Here is a 19,965-nt window from a genome sequence, read left to right on the forward strand (position 1 = left end):
CATACATGCTGTTATTATTGATCTTAATTGTAAGAGCCCTGTTAGTGGTATTCTTGATTGTTCAGATGGGATAACTGAGGCTCAAAGAGGTTGAATAACTTGTCTGAGTTAACACAGCTAGAAAGAGTAGTGATGGGGAATAAACTTTTTTTTTTCCAAACTCCATTCTTTTTTTTTTTTTTTTTAAGATTTTATTTATTTATTTGACAGAGAGAGGTCACAGGTAGACAGAGAGGCAGGCAGAGAGAGAGGGGGAAACAGGCTCCCTGCTGAGCAGAGAGCCCGATGCGGGACTCGATCCCAGGACCCTGAGATCATGACCTGAGCCAAAGGCAGCGGCTTAACCCACTGAGCCACCCAGGCGCCCATTCCAAACTCCATTCTTAATATACTTTTTGTTATATCTTTTCACTTTCTACTATAGCATATCACCATTAAACTACCTTTCTGGTGAACCACACTGCCTGCTCCCAGCCCACAGTATCTGGGTGTTTATATTGAGAGCCCAAATGGTAGTGACTTGTCCCAAGACAGCAGGCTGGCATTCGGGGATGAAAAGGAGCCCTTTTCTTCTACTTAGGTTAGTCTTTGTCATTGTAAAATGAATAAATGTGCATTGTAACAGGTTAAAATCCTGTTAAAGAATATGAACAGTGAAAAGTCTCTGTAACTGGAGACTTCCCCGTAATAACTACTGCCTTTTTAGTTACACTTATGTGTTCTTCCAAACAGTTTGTATATAGGCATTGATGCTTCTTTGCACCTGAATTTTTTTTGATTCTCTTAATATTTTAGAGGACGTTGTATCGATACAAGTAGGTCTGTTCTGTTTTATTGAAGTATATATATATATATATTTTTTTAAAGATTTTATTTATTTATCAGAGAGAGAGGGGGAGAGATTGAGCACAGGCAGACAGAATGGCAGGCAGAGGCAGAGGGAGAAGCAGGCTCCCTGCTGAGCAAGGAGCCCGATGTGGGACTCGATCCCAGGAGGCTGGGATCATGACCTGAGCTGAAGGCAGCTGCTTAACCAACTGAGCCACCCAGGCATCCCTTATTGAAGTATATTTATATTGCACATGTCAGATGTACAGTTTTCACAAACTGAACACATCCATGTAATTAGCGCCCAGAGCAAGCAATGGAAATTACCAGCACCCTGGGCTCAGAATATTCTTTTTGATAGCACTGTAGTAGTTCATACCAATGAATACTATGTAGCAAATCTTCTCTTAATGGGTATTTAGGTTGGTTGTAGTCTTCTATAAATAATACTGGAGTGAATATGGTTATAGAGAGATATTTGCACCCTTTGCAAGCACGTTTTTAGGATGAGTTACTGGAAATAGACTTGTTGGGTCAGGGTAATTATAAATTAATTTTAATTTATTTTAAAATTAAAATTTTAAATACATTTAAAATTTTATGTGTTGTGAAATCTTAAAATAAGTTATATACCAATTTAAATATCCTTTAAGTCATTTAAGTCATTTATTTCTAAAAGTTGCTCACACAGGAGGTTACATATTCTCATCTACAGGGAAGATGCAGAGAAATAACCCCTTCTGTGGTTAGTTTGTAAAGGTCTTGATCTCCTTTACTGTGAATTTGTCCCATTCTTTCCATCTGTCCTTATCATTTTCTAACTATCTGCATCCCAGTTGGAGGCTTTAAGGTGAATGGTCTTTCTGTATTTCTTCTTGACTCCAGGAAGCTGTGGGACCAGTGCTTAACTAGTTTTGTTGATACTGCCCAGGAAAAGAAATTGTAGTCACTATCTGAGGCCAACCCTGTATGAGGGTGATCCTGTGCCTATAGTCCTGGTTCTCAGGGAACCTGAGGTAGGGGACCACTTGAGCTCAGTTCTTTGGTTGTCATGTATGTATATACTGGTCAGTGTCTGGGCTGGCCAGGTCTAGTTTCCTTCAGGTAGAAAAGCTGTGGGAGGGGGTGAGCTGCCCCACCACATGAGCAGAGGGTATTCTGTACTTAGCTACTGGACTCCAGGTGGGATAGTGAGTCCTTTTTCAGAAAAAGAGAAAAAGAGGTGGTCTTACCTTCCTTGGGCTAAGGAAAATGGACTGAGATTACTGAACCAAGCAGTGATTTCTAAATTGTGGTATATTTCTTTCAATCAAGATATTCTTCACATATCTTAAAATTTGCCTTTTAAAAGTATGCAGTTCAGTGGTTTTTCCTGAATTGATAGGATTGTACAACTGTCATCTAATCCCAGAACATTTTCTTTATCGCAAAAAGAAACTCCATACCTATTAACAGTCACTCCCCATTCCCGTCCTCACTTCAGCCCTAAGCAGCCTATTATCTGTTTTCTTTCTTTATGGATTTGCCTGTTCTGGACATTTCATGTAAATGGAATCAACTTTGTGGCCTTTTGTGTCCACTTCATTAACTTAGTGTCATGTTTTCAGGGTTGATCTATGTTGGGGCACGTGTCAGTACTTCATTTCTTTTTATGGTCAGATAATATTCCATTATGTGGATATATCCTGTTTTGTTTACTTATCTCTTGATGGACATTTGAGTTATTTCCATTTTTTGGCTGTTATGATAATGCAGTGGGCTTTTTTTTTTTTTTTTAGATTTTTTTTTTTTTTTTTAATTTATTTAGTCAGAGAGAGAGAGCGAGAGCGAGCACAGGCAGACAGAGTGGCAGGCAGAGTCAGAGGGAGAAGCAGGCTCCCCGTGGAGCAAGGAGCCCGATGTGGGACTCGATCCCAGGACGCCGGGATCATGACCTGAGCCGAAGGCAGCTGCTTAACCAACTGAGCCACCCAGGCGTCCCTGCAGTGGGCTTTTTAATGTACATTTTCATGTAGCCATGTTTTCATTTCTTTTACTAATATATACCTCAAGTGGAATCATTGGGTCATGTGGTACTCATGTTTAACTTTTTTTTAAATTGTGGTAAAAATGTAAAAGGTACCATGTTAGCCATTTTTTTTTTTAAAGATTTTATATATTTATCTGAGAGAGAGAGGGAGAGAGAGTGAACACAGGCAGACAGAGTGGCAGACAGAGGCAGAGGGAGAAGCAGGCTCCCCGCCGAGCAAGGAGCCCCATGTGGGACTCGGTCCCAGGACTCTGGGATCATGACCTGAGCCCAAGGCAGCTGCTTTTTTTTTTTTTTTTAAGATTTTATTTATTTATTTGACAGAGAGAGATCACAAGTAGGCAGAGAGGCAGACAGAGAGAGAGAGAGAGGAGGAAGCAGGCTCCCTGCTGAGCAGAGAGCCCGATGCGGGACTCGATCCCAGGACCCTGAGATCATGACCTGAGCCGAAGGCAGTGGCTTAACCCACTGAGCCACCCAGGCGTCCCCCATGTTAGCCATTTTTAAGTTGACAGTTCAGTAGTGTTAAGTATGTTTACATTGTTATGAAACATAGAACTTTTTTGTCTTGTAAAACTGAAAGTCTTTTTTTACTTTTCCTCCTCCCCCTCAGCCTCTAGTAACCACCATGCCACTTTGTTTCTGTAAATTTGACTGTAAACCTCAAATTTAAGTGGAATCCATCAGTACTTACCTTTTTTGACTGGCTTATTTCATTTAGCATAATGTCCTCAAGGTTCATCCATGTTGTAGCTTGTGATAAGAGTTCCTTCCTTTTTGAGGCTAAATAATTTATTTCATTGTGTATATATACCATATTTGTTCATGCATTCTTTCATCGACAGACACATTTGAGTTGCTTCTATGTCTTGGCTATTGTGAATAGCGCTGCTATGAACATGGATATGCAAATAGCTCTGAGGTCCTGCTTTCAGTTCTTTTGGATACATACCCAAAAGTGGGATTGCTGGATTATGTGGTAGTTCTATTTTTAATTTTTTTTTTTTTTTAAAGATTTTATTTGACAGAGATCACAAGTAGGCAGAGAGGCAGGCAGAGAGAGAGGAGGAAGCAGGCTCCCTGCCGAGCAGAGAGCCGGATGCGGGGCTTGATCCCAGGACCCTGGGATCATGACCTGAGCTGAAGGCAGAGGCTTTAACCCACTGAGCCACCCAGGCACCCCTCTATTTTTATTTTTGTGAGGAATTTCCAATACTGTTTTCCATAGCAGTTGTACCATTTTTATTTTTAAAGATTTTACTTTTAAGTAATCTCTACATCTAACATGGGGCTTGAACTTACAACCCCGACATCAAGAATCACATACTCTGCTGACTGAGCCAGGCAGATGCCCTATGGTTACACATTTTACAGTCCCACCAGCAGCGCACGAGAACAAGAGTTCTAATTTCTCCACATCCTTGGCAGCACCTGTTACTTGCTTGTCTGTTTTTTCTATAGTAGCCATCCTAATGGGTGTGTGGTGACACATTGTGGTTCTGATTTGCATTTCTCTGATGGTTAGTGATGCTGCACATCTCTTCATATGCTTGTTGCTGTTGGCCATTGACTGTTTTTAGATAAATGTTCCAGTCTTTTGCCTATTTTAATCGGGTTATTTGACTTTTTTGTTGATTGTAGGAGTTTTGTTTTGTTTTTTAAATATATTCTAGATATTAACCCTTTATCAGGTAAATGGTTTGCAAGTATTTTCTCTCATACTGTAGATTGCTTTTTCACTGTGTTGATTGTGTACTTTGGACAAAAATTTGTTGTGGGTTTGGTTTTTCTTTTTGGTTTTTGATTTTTGATTAATTTTTTTCCCAGAGAAAGTGGGGCAGGGTGGGGGGGAGTCGAGGGACAGAGGGAGAGGGAGAGAGAATCCCAAATAGGCTGCATGTTCAGTGAGGAGCCCCACATGACCTGAGCCAAAATCATGACCTGAGCCAAAATCAAGAGTTGGACACTCAACCAGCTGAGCCACTAAGGTGTCCCTGGACAAAAGTTTTTAGGTTTGATGTCCCATTTGTCTATTTTTGCTTGTGTTGCCTATGCTTTTGGTGTCATAGCAAAGAAATTGTTACCAAGTTCGGTGTTACAAGGCTTTTCCCCTATGTTTTCTTCTAGAAGTCTTATAGATTTTGGGTTCACATTTAGATCTTCAATCCATTTTTAGTTAGTTTTTGTATATGGTGTAAGAGTCCCAAGTTCATTCCTTTGCATGTGGATATCTACTTTTCCCCATGTTTTCTCTTGGAAGAATTGCCAGATTGTTTTCTAAAGTTGCTACACCATTTTACGTTCCCCCAAGAACTGTAGGAGGATTCCATTTATTGCCTGCCCCTTTTTTTCCCTAATATTATCAGTGACTACATATTTTTTTGTGGTAAAATATACAAAACATAAAATTTATCATTTTAGCTGTTAAGTGTACAATTTAGTGGCATAAAGTACATTTACAATGTTGTGCAGCCATTACCACCATCCATTTCCAAAATTTTTTTCATCCCAAATAGAAACACTATACCCATTAAATAATTTCCCATTTCCCTTTCCCCTTAACCCCTGGTGACACTATTCTGTTTCTATTTTTGAATTTGTCTATACCTCATATAAGTGGAATTATAAAATACATTTTTTGTGTTTGGCTTCTTTTGCTTAGCATACTGTTTTTAATGTATTTTACATATTTTAGCATGTATCGGAATTTCTTTTTTTATTTTTTTCAGGCTTAATCAGTTTGCATTATGTGTGTACACATTTTGTTCATCTATCTGTCAGTGGGTATTGAGTTGCTTCAATCTTTGGCTATTATGAATTGTGCTCCTGTGCACATTCATGTACAAGTCTCTATTTTGAGTCCTTTCTTTCAGATCTTTGGGTATATAGTTAGAGGTGGAGTTGTTGGATCAAACAATAATCTATGTTTAATTTTTGAGGAACTGCGAAACTGTTTTTTAGAGTCGCTATACCATTTTACATTCTTACCAGCAAGACACAAGAGTTTCAGTTTCTCCATCATATTCTTGCCAGTTCTGATTTCCTTTTTTTTTTTAAAGCCATCCTAATGTGTGTCAAGTGGTATATCATGGTTTTGTCCTGCATTTCCTTAGTTACTAGAAATGCTAAACATCTTTTTGTGTGCAATTGTGCAATTGTCCATTCATTTCTTTTTGAGGGAGCAGGAGGGGAGGTTGGAGGGAGGGAGAGAATCTTAAGCAGGCTCCATGGAGTCTTATGCGAGGCTCAGTTTCATAATCCTGAGATCATGACCTGAGCCAAAATCAAGAGTCTAGATGCTTAACTGACTGAGCCACCCAGGGACCCCTGTCCATTCATTCTTATTTGGAGAATTGTCTGTTTACATACTTTGCCTGTTTTTTGAGTTGTCTTTTTATTGAGTTGTAGGAATTTTTTTTTTTTTTTAAGATTTTATTTATTTATTTGACAGAGGGCGATCACAAGTAGGCAGAGAGGCAGGCAGAGAGAGAGAGGAGGAAACAGGCTCCCTGCTGAGCAGAGAGCCCGATGCGGGACTCGATCCCAGGACCCTGAGATCATGACCTGAGCCAAAGGCAGCGGCTTAACCCACTGAGCTACCTAGGCGCCCGAGTTGTAAGAATTCTTTATATATTCTGGATCCTAGATCCTTATTAAATATATGATTTGCAATATTTTTTCTTATTCTCTGAGTTGTCTTATCACTTTTTTAGTAGTGTTTTTTGAAGCACAATGTTTTTAAGTTTTATTTATTTTTGATCAAAATATAGTTGATACAATATTACATTAGTTTTAGGTATACAACAGGCATTTCACAACTTTCTACTTTGTGCTATGACAAATGTTTTTAATGTTGATGAAATCCATTTTGTGTATTTTTTTATTTTGTGCTTTAACAATCAGGTCAAGAAAATAGTGGTCTAATGCAGCATCATAAGAATTTGTACCTGAGTTTTCTTCAGAGCATATTGTAGTTTTAGCTCTTAGGTTTAGGCCTTTGGTTCATTTTGAGTTAATGTTTGTAATTGGTTTGAGATAAGGATCCAAATTCATTCTTTTGTGGATGGGTATCCACTTGTCCCAGCACCATTTGTTGAAAAGACCATTCTTTCCCTGTTGATTTGTCTTGGGACCACAGTAAAAAAAAAAAAAAACAGTTGACCATAAATGCATGGATGTACTCTGGATTCTCAGTTCTGTTCCATTGATCTGTATGTCTATTGTTATGCTAGACTATCTTGATTACCATAGCTTTGTGTTGTAAGTTTTCAGATTGGGAATAGTGAGTCTTCCAATATGGAATATTATTACACTGGTATATATTGAACCGATTTTGCATTCTTGAGATAAATTCCACTTGTTTATGATTTATAATGCTTTTTATGTGCTGCTAGGTTTGGTTTGTTAGTATTTCCTGAGGGCTTTCGATCTGTGTTCATAAGGGGCTATTACAATGACATATGTTGAATCAGTTTTGCATTCTTGGGATAAATTGTACTTGGTCATGGTTTGTAATCCTCTTTATATGCTGCTAGATTTGGTTTGCCGGTATTAGGAATTTCTCTATTCATGTTCATAAAAGATATTGGTAGTTTTCTTGTGATGTCTTTGGTTTCGATATGAAGGTAATACTGGCTTCATAGAATGAGTTGAGAAATGTTTTTTCCTCTTCTCTTTTTTGGAAGCATTTGAAAAGGTTTGGTGTTAATTCCCATTTATCTTTGCTAGAATTTGCCAGTTGTAATAAATTTAATAGTGTCCTTACAAAAATTCATATCCACCCAGAAATTCAGTGTTACTTTATTTGAAATAGGATCTTTGCAGATTAACTATAAGTTACATTGAGATCATACATTGAGTTGTAGTGAGATCATACTAAATTTAAGATGGGCCCTAAATCCAGTTATTTGTGTCCTTACAACAAGAGAAGACAAAAAGACCTACAGAAAAGAAGTTCATGGGAAGAGATTGATGCAGAGATTGGAGTGATGCAGCAATAAGCTTAAATAATGGCCAAGAATAGCCAAGAGCCACCAGAAGCTAGGAAGAGGGAAGAAAGGAGTCTTCCTTAGAGTCTTTTAGAAAGAAGCATGACCTAGCAACAACTTGATTTCAGACTTCAAGCCTCCAGAACTTTAAGAGAATACGTTTCTGTGGTTTTAAGTCACCAAGTGTGTGGTAATTTATTATAGCAGCTCTAGGAAAGTAATAAACCGGTAAAGCTGTCTAGTCCTGGGCTTTTCTTTGTGAGAAGGTTTTTGTTTTTGTTTTTCATTATTATTATTACAAATTCAATCTTTATATCTTATAGGCCCTTTCTTTCTTTTTTTTTTTTTTTTAAAGATTTTATTTATTTATTTGACAGAGAGAAATCACAAGTAGATGGAGAGGCAGGCAGAGAGAGAGAGGGAAGCAGGCTCTCTGCTGAGCAGAGAGCCCGATGCGGGACTCGATCCTAGGACTCTGAGATCATGACCTGAGCCGAAGGCAGCGGCTCAACCCACTGAGCCACCCAGGCGCCCCTTATAGGCCCTTTCTGTTTCTTAAGTCAGTTTCAGTAGTTTGTGTCTTTCTAGGAATTCTTCAATTTCATCTAAGTTCTTTGTTGGTAGACAATTGTTTATAGTATTCCCTTATAATCCTTTTTGTTTCTGTAAAGGTCAGTAGTAACATTCTGCTTTCATTCCTAGTTTTAGTAACTTGAGGAGTTTTTCTGGTCACTCCCTAAAGGTTTGTCAATTTTGTTGGTCATTTCAAATAACCAACTTTTGGTTTCATTGATTTTTTTTTTTTTCTATACCTTTATTCATCCAAACTTTCTGCTTGCTTTGCATTTGCATTTGCTTTTTTTTTTTTTTTAAGATTTTATTTATTTATTTGACAGAGATACATAGATCACAAGTAGGCAAAGAGCCAGGCAGAGAGAGGGGAAGGGAAGCAGGCTCCCTGCTGAGCAGAGATCCCAATGTGGGGCTCCATCCCAGGACCCTGGGATCATGACCTGAGCCTAAGGTAGAAGGCTTTAACCCACTGAGCCACCCGGGCGCCCCTGGATTTGCTTTTTTATTTTCCTAGTTTCTCAAGGTGGAAGTTTAGATTATTGATTTGAATTCTTTATTCTTTTTTAATGTAGCATTCACAGCCTACTTTTGCTGTTCTCTGTAAATTTTAGTATTGTTTTAGCAGCTTGGGTTGTCATAACAAAATGCCATAGACTGGGTAGCTTAAGCAACAGAAAATAATTTTTTTATTTGGAAAGGTGGGAGCGCCTGTGTGGCTCAGTTGTTAAGCATCTGCCTTTGGCTCAGGTCATGATCCCAGGGTCCTGGGATCAAGCCCCACATCAGGTTTCCTGCTCAGTGGGGAGCCTGCTTCTCCCTCCCCCAATCCCTCTGCTTGTATTCCCTTTCTTGCTGTGTCTCTATCAAATAAATAAATAAGTAAATAAATAAAATCTTAAAAAATTTGGAAGGGTAGAAGTCTAAGATCAAGGGGACCATCATGGTTGGATTTTTGTGAGAACTCTTCTCTCCTCTGCCAGCTTGCTGTGTCATATGGCAGGGGGAGAGAGCAAGAGCAAGCTCTTTGGTATTTCATTTATACAGAAGCCGATCCCATCATGGAGGCCCCACCCTCGTGATCGCATCTAAATCTAATTACCTTCCAAAGACTCCATCCCCCAAAACCATCACTCTAGGGCTTAAACATACCAATCTTAGTGGAAAATAATTCAGTCCATAGCAGCTATGCTGTATTTTTGTTTTCATTGATTTCAAAGTACTTCCTAATTTCCCTCATGATTTCTTCTTTGTCCCACTGGTTATTTAGGAATGTGTTAATTTCCACATATTGATGACTTATTCTAATGTATTACTGATTTGTAATTTTATTCCATTGTGGTCAGAGAACATACTTTGTATAATTTCAGGGTTTTAAAATTTTTTGAGACTTGCTTTGTGGCTGAACAAATGGTCTGTCCTGGATAATGTTTCATGTATGCACTTGAAAGGAATGTATTGTCTGTGGTTTTTCTTGAGATTTTGGTTTCTCTTTAAGATTTATTTGAGAGGGAGTGAGAGAGAGCATGAGGAGAGGGAGAAGCAGGCTCTGTGGATGTGGGGCTTGATCCCAAGACCCTGGGATCATGACCCAAGTGGAAAGCAGACACTAACGATTGACCCACCCAGGCCCCCCCAGTTTTTTTTTTTTTTTTAAGATTTTATTTATTCACTTGAGATAGGAAGCACAAGTTGGGGGAGGGGGAGTAGCGACTCCTTGCCCAACATGGGGCTTGCTCCCAGGACCCAGAGATCATGACCTGAGCTGAAGGGAGATGCTTAACCAGCTAAGTGACCCAGGGGCCACTTAAGGTTTTATTTTTGAGTAATCTCCACACCCAGTGTGGTGCTCAAACCCACAAACCCAAGATCAAGAGTCACATGCTCTACTGACTGAGCCAGCTGGTGTCCCAAAAATGTATTTTCTTGTTTGTTTTGTTTTTTTAAAGTAAGCTTCACCCCCAATGTGGAGTCCAACATGGGGCTTGAACTCACCATCTTGAGATCAAGACCTGAGCTTAGATCAAGAGTCAGACACTTAAGCAACTGAGCCATCCAGGCGAACCTGTTGAGTGTTTTATAGATGCCTGTCAGGCCTAGTTGGTTTATAGTGTTCTTCAAGACTTGTTTCCTTGCTCATCATCTAATCTATTATTGCAAATAAGGTATTGAAGTCTCCGGGTATTACTGTTGAACTGTTAAATTTTTCCCTTTTGTTTAATTTTTGCTTTATATATTTTGGGATTCTATTGTTAGGAGCAGGTATGTTTATAATAGCTATATTGATATATCAAGAAGATGTTACATCTTTTATCATTATACAATGTCCTTTGTGTCTCATAACAAATAATGTCTTAAAGTCTATTTTTTCTTTACACTTATGGTGTACAAGATCCCAGGAATGTATTGAGGTATAAGCTCCTGTGGACATTTCAGTCCTCACTTTTCCTTTTAAGATTTTTGGTCTTTTGTTTATTCCAAATATTATCCACCACCTTAGGCAGCCATGAACTTAAAACACCTGCCTGTAATCGTTTTTGACAAATGCCCCCTGGGAAAAGGAATTTTGCACTTGAGGATCCAGTCAAGTCAAATATAGACAGCCTTGCAAGTGGGGTCTTGCAGGGAACTATTTCCAGATAGGTCAGATAGTGACAATTTCTGGGAATGAGCCTTTGAAAGAGTTCCAGTTTCCTGTGCTGCCTCTCATGGTTTTGGGGCTCCATGGGAAATGTGGATTGTTTTCATAGCTTACAGCTTCAACTTGTAGCTAAAAAGTAAGGGATGGAACCAGGGCAAGTTAAAATGCCCCAAATTTGCTGTTCCTATTGAGATTCACCATTTTTCTTAAATGCTGAGTTGCTGTAAGCCTTTAGTTAGTTTCCAGAGTTCTGAAAAAGTTGATTCTGACCGTTTTTGCCAGTTTTTTCATTGCTTTGTGAAGGAGAGAATTTTTCAAGGTCCTTACTTCATTATGGTCACTAATGTAATCCATTGCATCCCTTTTGGTAAAGGTAGGTGTTGAGGCAGCAGCAAACTTCCCAAATCAGCAGTGTTAGACTTGTCTAAGAGTTTTACTGGGTCAGGAGGAGAGTAACACTCCTTCTAAATGGAGATACAGGCAAAGGCCTTAAGCAGTTCTACTTCTCAAAGGAAAAGGAGGAGAAAGGAACCATTATTTGAGTTTCTGCACACTAAATGCATATAGTATTTTTTTTAAAGCTTCACTACAATTTTTATAAGATACAGGAAGATATATAAGATTTATAAGATATATATAAAATCCCCATTTTACAAATGAGGTAACTAAAGTGAAGGGGATGAAATGCAGACCACAAAGGAACTAAGTGGCACATCCACTTTCTACTTTAGAAAAGGCCATTCCCTTTCATTTATGTGTTTTCACTGTGTGACTGTTGCATTTAATTATGTTTTCTCATTTAATCAGCACTCAACTCTTCTATAGTAGATTTTATTACCCCTTTTTTACAGAAGAGGAAACTGAGGCTGAGGGGGGTTAGGCTTCTTGCCTTGGTTATAGTAGAAGTAAGACAGTCAGTTCTGCTGGGCTACTTTACCCATTTCTTTAGATAATGCGCAGTGCTGCTTCTGGCCTAGGATTACCACATATCCTCTCCTGTACACTGGCTTCTGGGGACCAACCATGCTGTTTCCAAGATAAAAAGCCCCTTTGTCTGGTCTGAATTCCTAGAGTGACCAGGGTCAAAAGAAATCCTGTTGGCAATCCATGTCTTTGTGTATAGTAGAAAGAGCCCTAGATTAGGAATTCTGGCTTGGCCACTGAATTTGCCTCTGAAAATTTGTATCTTTTAGAGCCTAAGTTTTCTCATCTATAATTGACCTTCAAAATAGGATATGCGTGGAGGAAAATAACTGCATTTTAGTTTTGTAATTTCTTTTTAATTTGTGAACATATTACAGTGATTTGTGTGCATAGTTTGGGTATGTATGTTTATTGTTCACTGATGGGATTCTTAATCGTGGACCACAGGTTTATGAAGTGAGGGGTTTAACTACAATGTGTTCAGTGCCAATATCCTGTCATGTTTTACCAAAAAAGGCCTCTTACATTTGGGTTGAATGCTTGGCGATGATAACTCTTTGATTACTGTTAACCTTGATATCTTTGGTTATCTTACCCTTTTGTAAGTCTTTTCCCTGGTTGTAATCTCTTCAGCCAGAGACACACTCTACTTCTGTGCAGTGCTGTGGTGCTTGCAGTTTCCAGAAGTGTGTGCTGTCACTGGTTTCAGAAAGTAGCCTGCACAACACATAGGGTACTGGTTGCCATTTTCCAGCCTAGCAGGCAGGATCGGGAACCCCATCTTGCTTTCTTTGCATTGTATCACAATTGGAGCTAACTGTTTAGTCCTGATTATCTTTGTGAACATGGAAGCCTGAGGCCAGACTATCCTCAGGGCTTCTTTATGTCAAGATACCAGTCACTATGTACAGGAGCCTAGACCTCAGAGGATTCTCTGGGTAATAAAGATGTGTAACTCTTCCACGAGAAACTGAGAAAACCTGAGCAACACTAATCACTGCTCACTTCCTTAGGATAAACCTTCTGAGATCTATTGCTCCATCTGAGGAGGCTCCACCCTTTTTTTGCCCACCCTACTTGCCCAGGGTTTCAGGCTCCTCATTGGGAGGTATACATAGTCCTCTTACTTGCCTTGCTTGTGACCTCTTTTCCGCATCCTTTCATGAGTAATGTCCTCACCATCCTTGAAAGTGTTGTGACGCACCACCAGTTGTAAGATGCATTCTGATTACAGATACTAAAATGGAGAGAATCTGTGAATCTGTGAAAAATGGTAGCTTCCTTTCCTACCTAATGGTCAAATAGGGAGAGCAAAACCTGGAGAGACTAGTAATGTTGAGGTACAGCTGAGAGCCTTACAGAGGGAGCAAACACAGAAAGCCAAAGGTAACTCTAAGACATAGCAGCCGGTGGAGATCATACAATGAATATCTTCTAAAATAAATCCTCTTACCAGGCTGTTACTGGAATCAGTGCTTACTGTCACTGAAGAAGGTGAAAGAGCTAGCTGCCTATTGCTGAAAGAAACTGGAGGAATGAGTAAATGTTTAAATTCCTTTAATTCAAGTAGATAAGTACATGGGCAAGGAGTTGTGGTGCCTTAAAATTAATGTCTTTTTTAAAGTTTGTAGTTTTTAAGAAAAACTTGATTTTTCACAAAAATGTAACTGAATAGTTAATTCTATCATTAAATAATAAACCTACTCAATTTAGTGGTAGTTCAGCAACATTAGTTCTTGCAGAAAAACGAAATGGTCACCCAACTCCCACATGTAAACAGTTTCAATAGCAGTTGGAAAATTCTTCCAGATTATTCCTGAATTCTTATCTGACAAGTATTTTTCTCAGACAAGTGGATCTTCATTTATCCAGATGATACATAGATATTTCTATAAGTTTAAGAAGTATATTATTCCCTGTGGAAAAAGAAGCTTGTTATATAGTGTCGCTTTTCTGGTCCTGGCCAAAGAACCTAACTCTACATTACTTGTCTCTGGCTTGGCCATTTTCAAACGGTAATTATAGATCTGATTGTTGTTTATTGAGAAGAGCAAACTATTCTGTAGAAGTAAAAATACGGATCTAAGTGAAGGAAGTCAGCTTCTAGGACATTTGCAGTTTCCTAGGAATTTTCCGACTGCACCTGTTCATATAGTTTGAGACTTGAAAACATTGATTTCACTTACTTTCCTTAACTTGCCCTCCCTCACCCCCCCACCAAGTATATAATATTCTTAAATAATTGTGGTAGAAAATCGTATTCAGGTGGACTTTCAGACTTTCTTCCTATTTTTAAAGTCCCTAAATTATATATTTTTATTTTGTAGGTATCATAGCAGCAAATGTTTTTGTATTCTGTTTATGGAGAGTACCTTCTCTACAGCGGACAATGATCAGATATTTCACATCCAACCCAGCCTCAAGTAAGTCTTCTCATGACTTTATTTTGAGGTAGAGGTAATATGAAAGAAATAGGTTTTATGTTAATTGAAATGCTATAAAAAGGATGAGTTACTTGTCAAAAATTATAAGCAAAATCCAGAAGACAGACTGTAAGTTCCTTGAGGAAAGGGACCTCATCTCTCTTAGTCTTATGTCCCAGGTACTTAAAATGCATCTTGTACATAGTAGACATGTATTTTTTAATGACACAAGATCTATGATCACTACAAGTTTGCTCTTGGGAGGATACTGTTATACAACTTTCTATCTGTAGTAAAAATAGCTTACTAATACTTTTTCTAGGTAATTTTTGCCATAAGGAAAAGTTGCTTTCATTGAACTGAGAATTTTTATTGGGTACTTACTAAATAGAGGAAATTTAAGATAAGTTTTTTTACCACCTTCAAAAATACTATGGTAAACCATCTTATTTAAACTTTTTAATTGGCTCTGTTTTTGCTTCTTATTTTGAGTTTTTCATAATAGTAATGAAAAAAATCTAAAACAGATCATATTTAGATCATGGCTGTATGTCCTGTGATTACCAGACTTTTTTTTTTTCCCCTCTTATAGAGGTCCTTTGTTCTCCAATGTTGCTGTCAACATTCAGTCATTTCTCCTTGTTTCACATGGCTGCAAATATGTATGTTTTGTGGAGCTTCTCCTCCAGCATAGTGAACATTCTGGGTCAAGAGCAGTTCATGGCAGTTTACTTATCTGCAGGTAAAAAGCTTTAATCTGGGGATCTTTCAGCGTATAAGCACTTTACCTACCTGGAGTAGGAAGGAAGGGAATGATTATAGCCATATTCTACACATGAAGTTTGTGTATAGAGAATTGAACAAACTATAGAGAGAAGGATATCACAGACCAGCGGGGTTATCTTTTATGCTTCTCATTTTGCTGGTTTCTTTTTAGATTATTTAGGTATGTTTAGTTTTAAGTCAGGATAGACAGGAGTTAAGGTTTAGTGTAGAATTTAAGAATATCATTTTATCTCATTAGGCCTTGGTTTCTTTAGCTCAGATCCACCGTTTTATAAATAGGTGCTTCCTAGACTCTCTGGCTGTCTCAATCATCTGGATCTTTGTTAAATAACTTTAAGCTCATTTACCACAGTGTGTTCACTTTCCAGAAAGTTTTAGATCAGAACTTTGTAATAATTAAACTATCAAGAATGAATTTATTCTGAAAGCATGTATCTTAGTTTGGAACCACTCCAGTCAGTCTTGGAGATAACATCATTTCCTGATTTCAATTAGGAAGTGGTAGTATTGGATTCTAGGTTCCTAGATGCTACTAAACTGAAAAGTGGTCAGTTAAATTTTACCTGTTTGCAAAATATACTTAATTAAAAAACACACAGCATAAAAATTCATTTCTGAAATACCTTCATTTATTTTTAATTAAAAATAATTTAAGGTTTTGTTTTGTTTTGTTTTTTTAATAATCTCTGTACCCAACATGGAGCTTGAACTCACAGCCCTGAGATCAAGAGTGACATGTTCTTCTGGCTGAGCCGACCAGGCACCCCTGAAGTCCATTCATTTAAAAACAGTATATTGGGGCATCTGGGTGGCTCAGTCTGTTAAATGTCTGCCTTCAGCTTAGGTCATGATTCTGGAGTCTGCTTCCCTCGCCTGCTCTGCGCCTCTCCCCTCCCCCATGCTGTCTTTCTCTCTCACAGAAAAATAAAATCTTTTAAAAAATAAAAAGTTTGGGAAAAAAAAAAAAAAAAAAACTTCAGGCCAGTTTGCTGCCCCCCCCCCCCAGTGCTGCCATTAAGGACCATGTCACATGAGGCATGTGTGGGAAAAAAAAAATAAATAAATAAAATAAAAAGTTTATCTGGGAATCATACTGTAGTGTGAAAAAAGCACTTGAGAGCTTAAGGTCAGAAGACCTAGTTTTATTAGACCCTATTTCTGCTACTTGCCATCTGATTTTGCGGAAAAGACTATACACTCTCTGAAGATATTGATACTTATTCTTTCGTGACATGGGGTTGTAGAAAGGATTAAATAGAAGCATCTACCACAAGGCCCAGGATGGGTGGTTAATCAGTTTTATTCAAATATCATGCATCTGATCCCTCAGTACTAGAAATTGAGCAACATCTTTGGCCTGTACAGAAGCGTATAGTTCTTTCCCCATGTACTAGTTGTATTGTTGTAGGTACAAACAGGTCTGTTTCAGGTGCTGCTAATTCCTGCTCTCTAGGAAGTTTTAAAAATGAGCCACATTCATCTTAGATGACATTGGAACCACAGGGACTTGTAAAAGATCATCTAGTCTAGATCTGCAGCAGAGTCATTTGGCAAGCCGAGTAAAATATAGATTCCCTGGTCCCACTCCAGAGAATCTGATTTAGTGTTTGGAGTGCAGCCCAGAGAGTTCCCAGACAGTTGATGGGTTTGGAACTAGTCTCTTTCATGTTATAGATGAGAAAAGTGAGAACTGAGAAGTAAAGTGAATGACCCTATGTCATTGAGTAAGTTGTGCAGTTGGTCAGACTTCTTTTTATAAATACCTGAAGTGATAGTGTAGGTATTCATGCTTGCACCTTGTACTGACCTAGGTAGAAATCCGTCACTTAGTCTCTGTGAGTTGGGCATCAGAAATGAAAACTACTTTTATACCTCACTAAAATTATCAAAATATGACTTATTTCCCAGGTGTTATTTCCAATTTTGTCAGTTATGTGTGTAAAGTTGCCACAGGAAGATATGGACCATCACTTGGTGCAGTAAGTATTTCTAATGTAAATTTTCTTAATTTAGTTTTTATGCATTTTGACATAATATTAGTCTTACAGAAAAGTCACATAATTATCACAATGACTTCTATGTACCCTTTACCCTACTGTTAAGTACAGAATCACAGTACAGTTATCAAAGCCAACAAATTAACATTTGTAACAGTACTAATTACATTAATGCTAATCTGTATCTAATTTAGAATTCATACATCTGTAGAGCCTTGTAAACTTCAGGCTAGCTTTTGACTGTTGGTCATTTATATATACTTACTGGAAGAGTACAAATCAAGTAGAGTAGTCAGAACATTGGGTGTCCAGTCTCCAGAAACCAAAGAGCCTAATCTAGCACTGGAAAATTGAAAATAATTACAAATTTGATTCTGGTATTCTGTCCTTCTGTTTAGTCCCTATTTGAGTGTCTGCTACACAGATTAGACTAGTAGGCACTGTACTAGAGACTGGGGATATAGCCGGTGAGCACGATGTTCACAGTTCCTGTCTTTAGGAGTTATGTTCTGGATGCTTAAAAACAAAAACACAAAAAAAGCACAAATGTGTTTTCTTTTGAGTTTAATGGCAGATTTCTAGGCACATGGAAATCTTTGCATAACATTTCTCTAAAGACTACACATTCATTTTGTACATATTTAAATGCAAATCACTTAAATACATTCAAATAGGGGTTTCATATTTGAAGAAATTTCTTGAAGGTTCATTTTTAGAAAAAGAATTCTAATGTTATCATCCCGTAATGTGTGTGTTCCTCAGATTTGTGTGTACTTAATTTCCTGAGACCTGTATCTTGTCCTATCACCTACTTGATTTCTTAAGCACCTCTTTTTGCCTTTATGGAATGTTTTATATATAAAATTTGGTGCCAGTACAATTTACGTATTTCATACCCTATCCTTTACCTCATTAACCAACAAGCACCTGATATATGAAGGCAACGAAGACAACTGGGATGAAACAGAAAAGGACTTTGACTTTAATTGGAGGAAAAAACATTGTATACATACATAATACACACTAAAAAGGCTGAGTGTTCTTTGTTGTTGTTGTTGTTTAAAGATTTTATTTATTTATTTGACAGAGATCACAAGTAGGTAGAGAGGCAGGCAGAAAGAAAGGAGAAAGCAGGCTCCCGGCTGAGCAGAGAGTCGGATGTGGGGCTTGATCCCAGGACCCTGGGATCATGACCTGAGCCGAAGGCAGCTGCTTAACCGACTGAGCCACCGAGGTGCCCCTTACCTGTGATTTCTAGATCATATTACTGAACCTCTCTGAACTTCAGTTTCTGTATATAAAATGGGAATAACACCTCTTTCAGATCTGCAGTGCATGTGTGCTTAGAAAGCTTAGCATAATAAGGAGCATGTACTAGGAAATGTAGTGGGAGTTCCTGTTTAGTCATCGAAATTCTGTAGAGCCACGCGAGGATAAAATTATTGTCAATCATAATTAAAACAAAATCACGAGGAATAAAATACTATTGGCAAAGTTATGTTAGAAAATAAGAAGTATTGGTCTTACTGGCTTCATTGTAATCCTTTGTTAAAGGGTGAAGGGGACTATTGAAGAATACTTGTCAATTAACAGTGGCATTAGGGAGCAAGAATATTGACTGGATTTTGGTAAGGGTTTTGTTTAGCTAGAGCTCTGTATACTCTGAATCTCACTTAAAAATTGTTTTTTAATAGTTATTGGTAAGAAGCTTTTCTCTATTCTGCTTTTCAGAAGTTTATTGTCTGTGAATGTAGCCCTTAACCTTGAGATGGCACAGATTAATACAATGTTTGTTGTAGGATGAGCCTGGTGGTGGGTATTAAGGAGCGCCTGTATTGCATGGAGCACTGGGTGTTGTACATAAGCAATGAATCTTCGAACACTGCAAAAAATAAAGTTAATTATAACAGGAAAAGTGTTTGTTGTAGGAAAAAGCATTTGTTAAAGTGTTAGAGAAATTTTTTTCACTTGATGTTGTAGTTTATTAATGGGCCAGATTTGCTCACCAACATTATAACTTACTGTAACTTCATTGATTTCAGTATCACTGATTTAATCTGTACATAAAGTAAATTAGCTGCTAAATTAAGAAAGTATCTTTAGTCTCTTCCTACAGGGTTGCAGGTAAAATGGTCACTAGAACTGATTCATTTGGAATTCATTTTGATTCATCTGTAGTGTTTGGAGTGTATCTCTTTGTATGACTTTCTTAGTGGCTGCTCTGGGTATTGCAATATGTTTATATATCACTCACCACAGTCTGTTGTGTGGTGGTTGAATGAAGTGAACCTTACCTCCATTTTCATTCCTGTATCTTCCTCAAATTATAATTATCTTAAATATTTCCTCTGCATACATTTAGAATATTGGCCACTATTCTTACTATATGTGCTTCAGCCACTACGCATCATTTAGAAAATTCCAGCAAAGGAGAAAACTTTCGTATTGATGTGTAATTTTTACTTTTTCCATTGTTCTTCTGCCCTGATGTTTTAAGATTTCTTCCATCTATCATTTTCATTTTATTGAAGGAATTTTCTTTAGCCATTCCTTCAGTAGGTCTGCTAGTGATAAATTCTCTTGGGTTATTCTTTGAGAATGTCTGGCCCTTCCTTTCCGAAGGATATTTTCACTGGATAAAAAATTCCAGGCTGACATTTCTTTCTTTTTTTTTTTTTTTTTAAGATTTTATTTATTTATTTGACAGAGAGAGATCACAAGTAGGCAGAGAGGCAGGCAGGGAGAGAGGAGGAAGCAGGCTCCCTGCTGAGCAGAGATC

At 37.9% G+C, this 19,965-nt stretch overlaps 1 protein-coding gene across 2 annotated transcripts in view; it reads left to right on the forward strand.

The window, feature by feature from the left end:
- Positions 1 to 19,965, forward strand: part of PARL (presenilin associated rhomboid like) — a 52,152-nt gene that overhangs the window by 17,854 nt on the left and 14,333 nt on the right. Inside the window, exons 5-7 of one of the 2 annotated variants that reach the window (XM_059391443.1) lie at positions 14,308 to 14,403; positions 14,996 to 15,145; positions 17,098 to 17,168. In XM_059391443.1, the coding sequence (XP_059247426.1) occupies positions 14,308 to 14,403; positions 14,996 to 15,145; positions 17,098 to 17,168 (317 nt within the window). The remainder of the gene's footprint in view (positions 1 to 14,307; positions 14,404 to 14,995; positions 15,146 to 17,097; positions 17,169 to 19,965) is intronic. The other variant, XM_059391444.1, reaches the window with a different exon arrangement.

The sequence above is a fragment of the Mustela nigripes genome, chromosome 2 (assembly GCF_022355385.1).
Source record: "Mustela nigripes isolate SB6536 chromosome 2, MUSNIG.SB6536, whole genome shotgun sequence".
NCBI lineage: Eukaryota > Metazoa > Chordata > Mammalia > Carnivora > Mustelidae > Mustela > Mustela nigripes.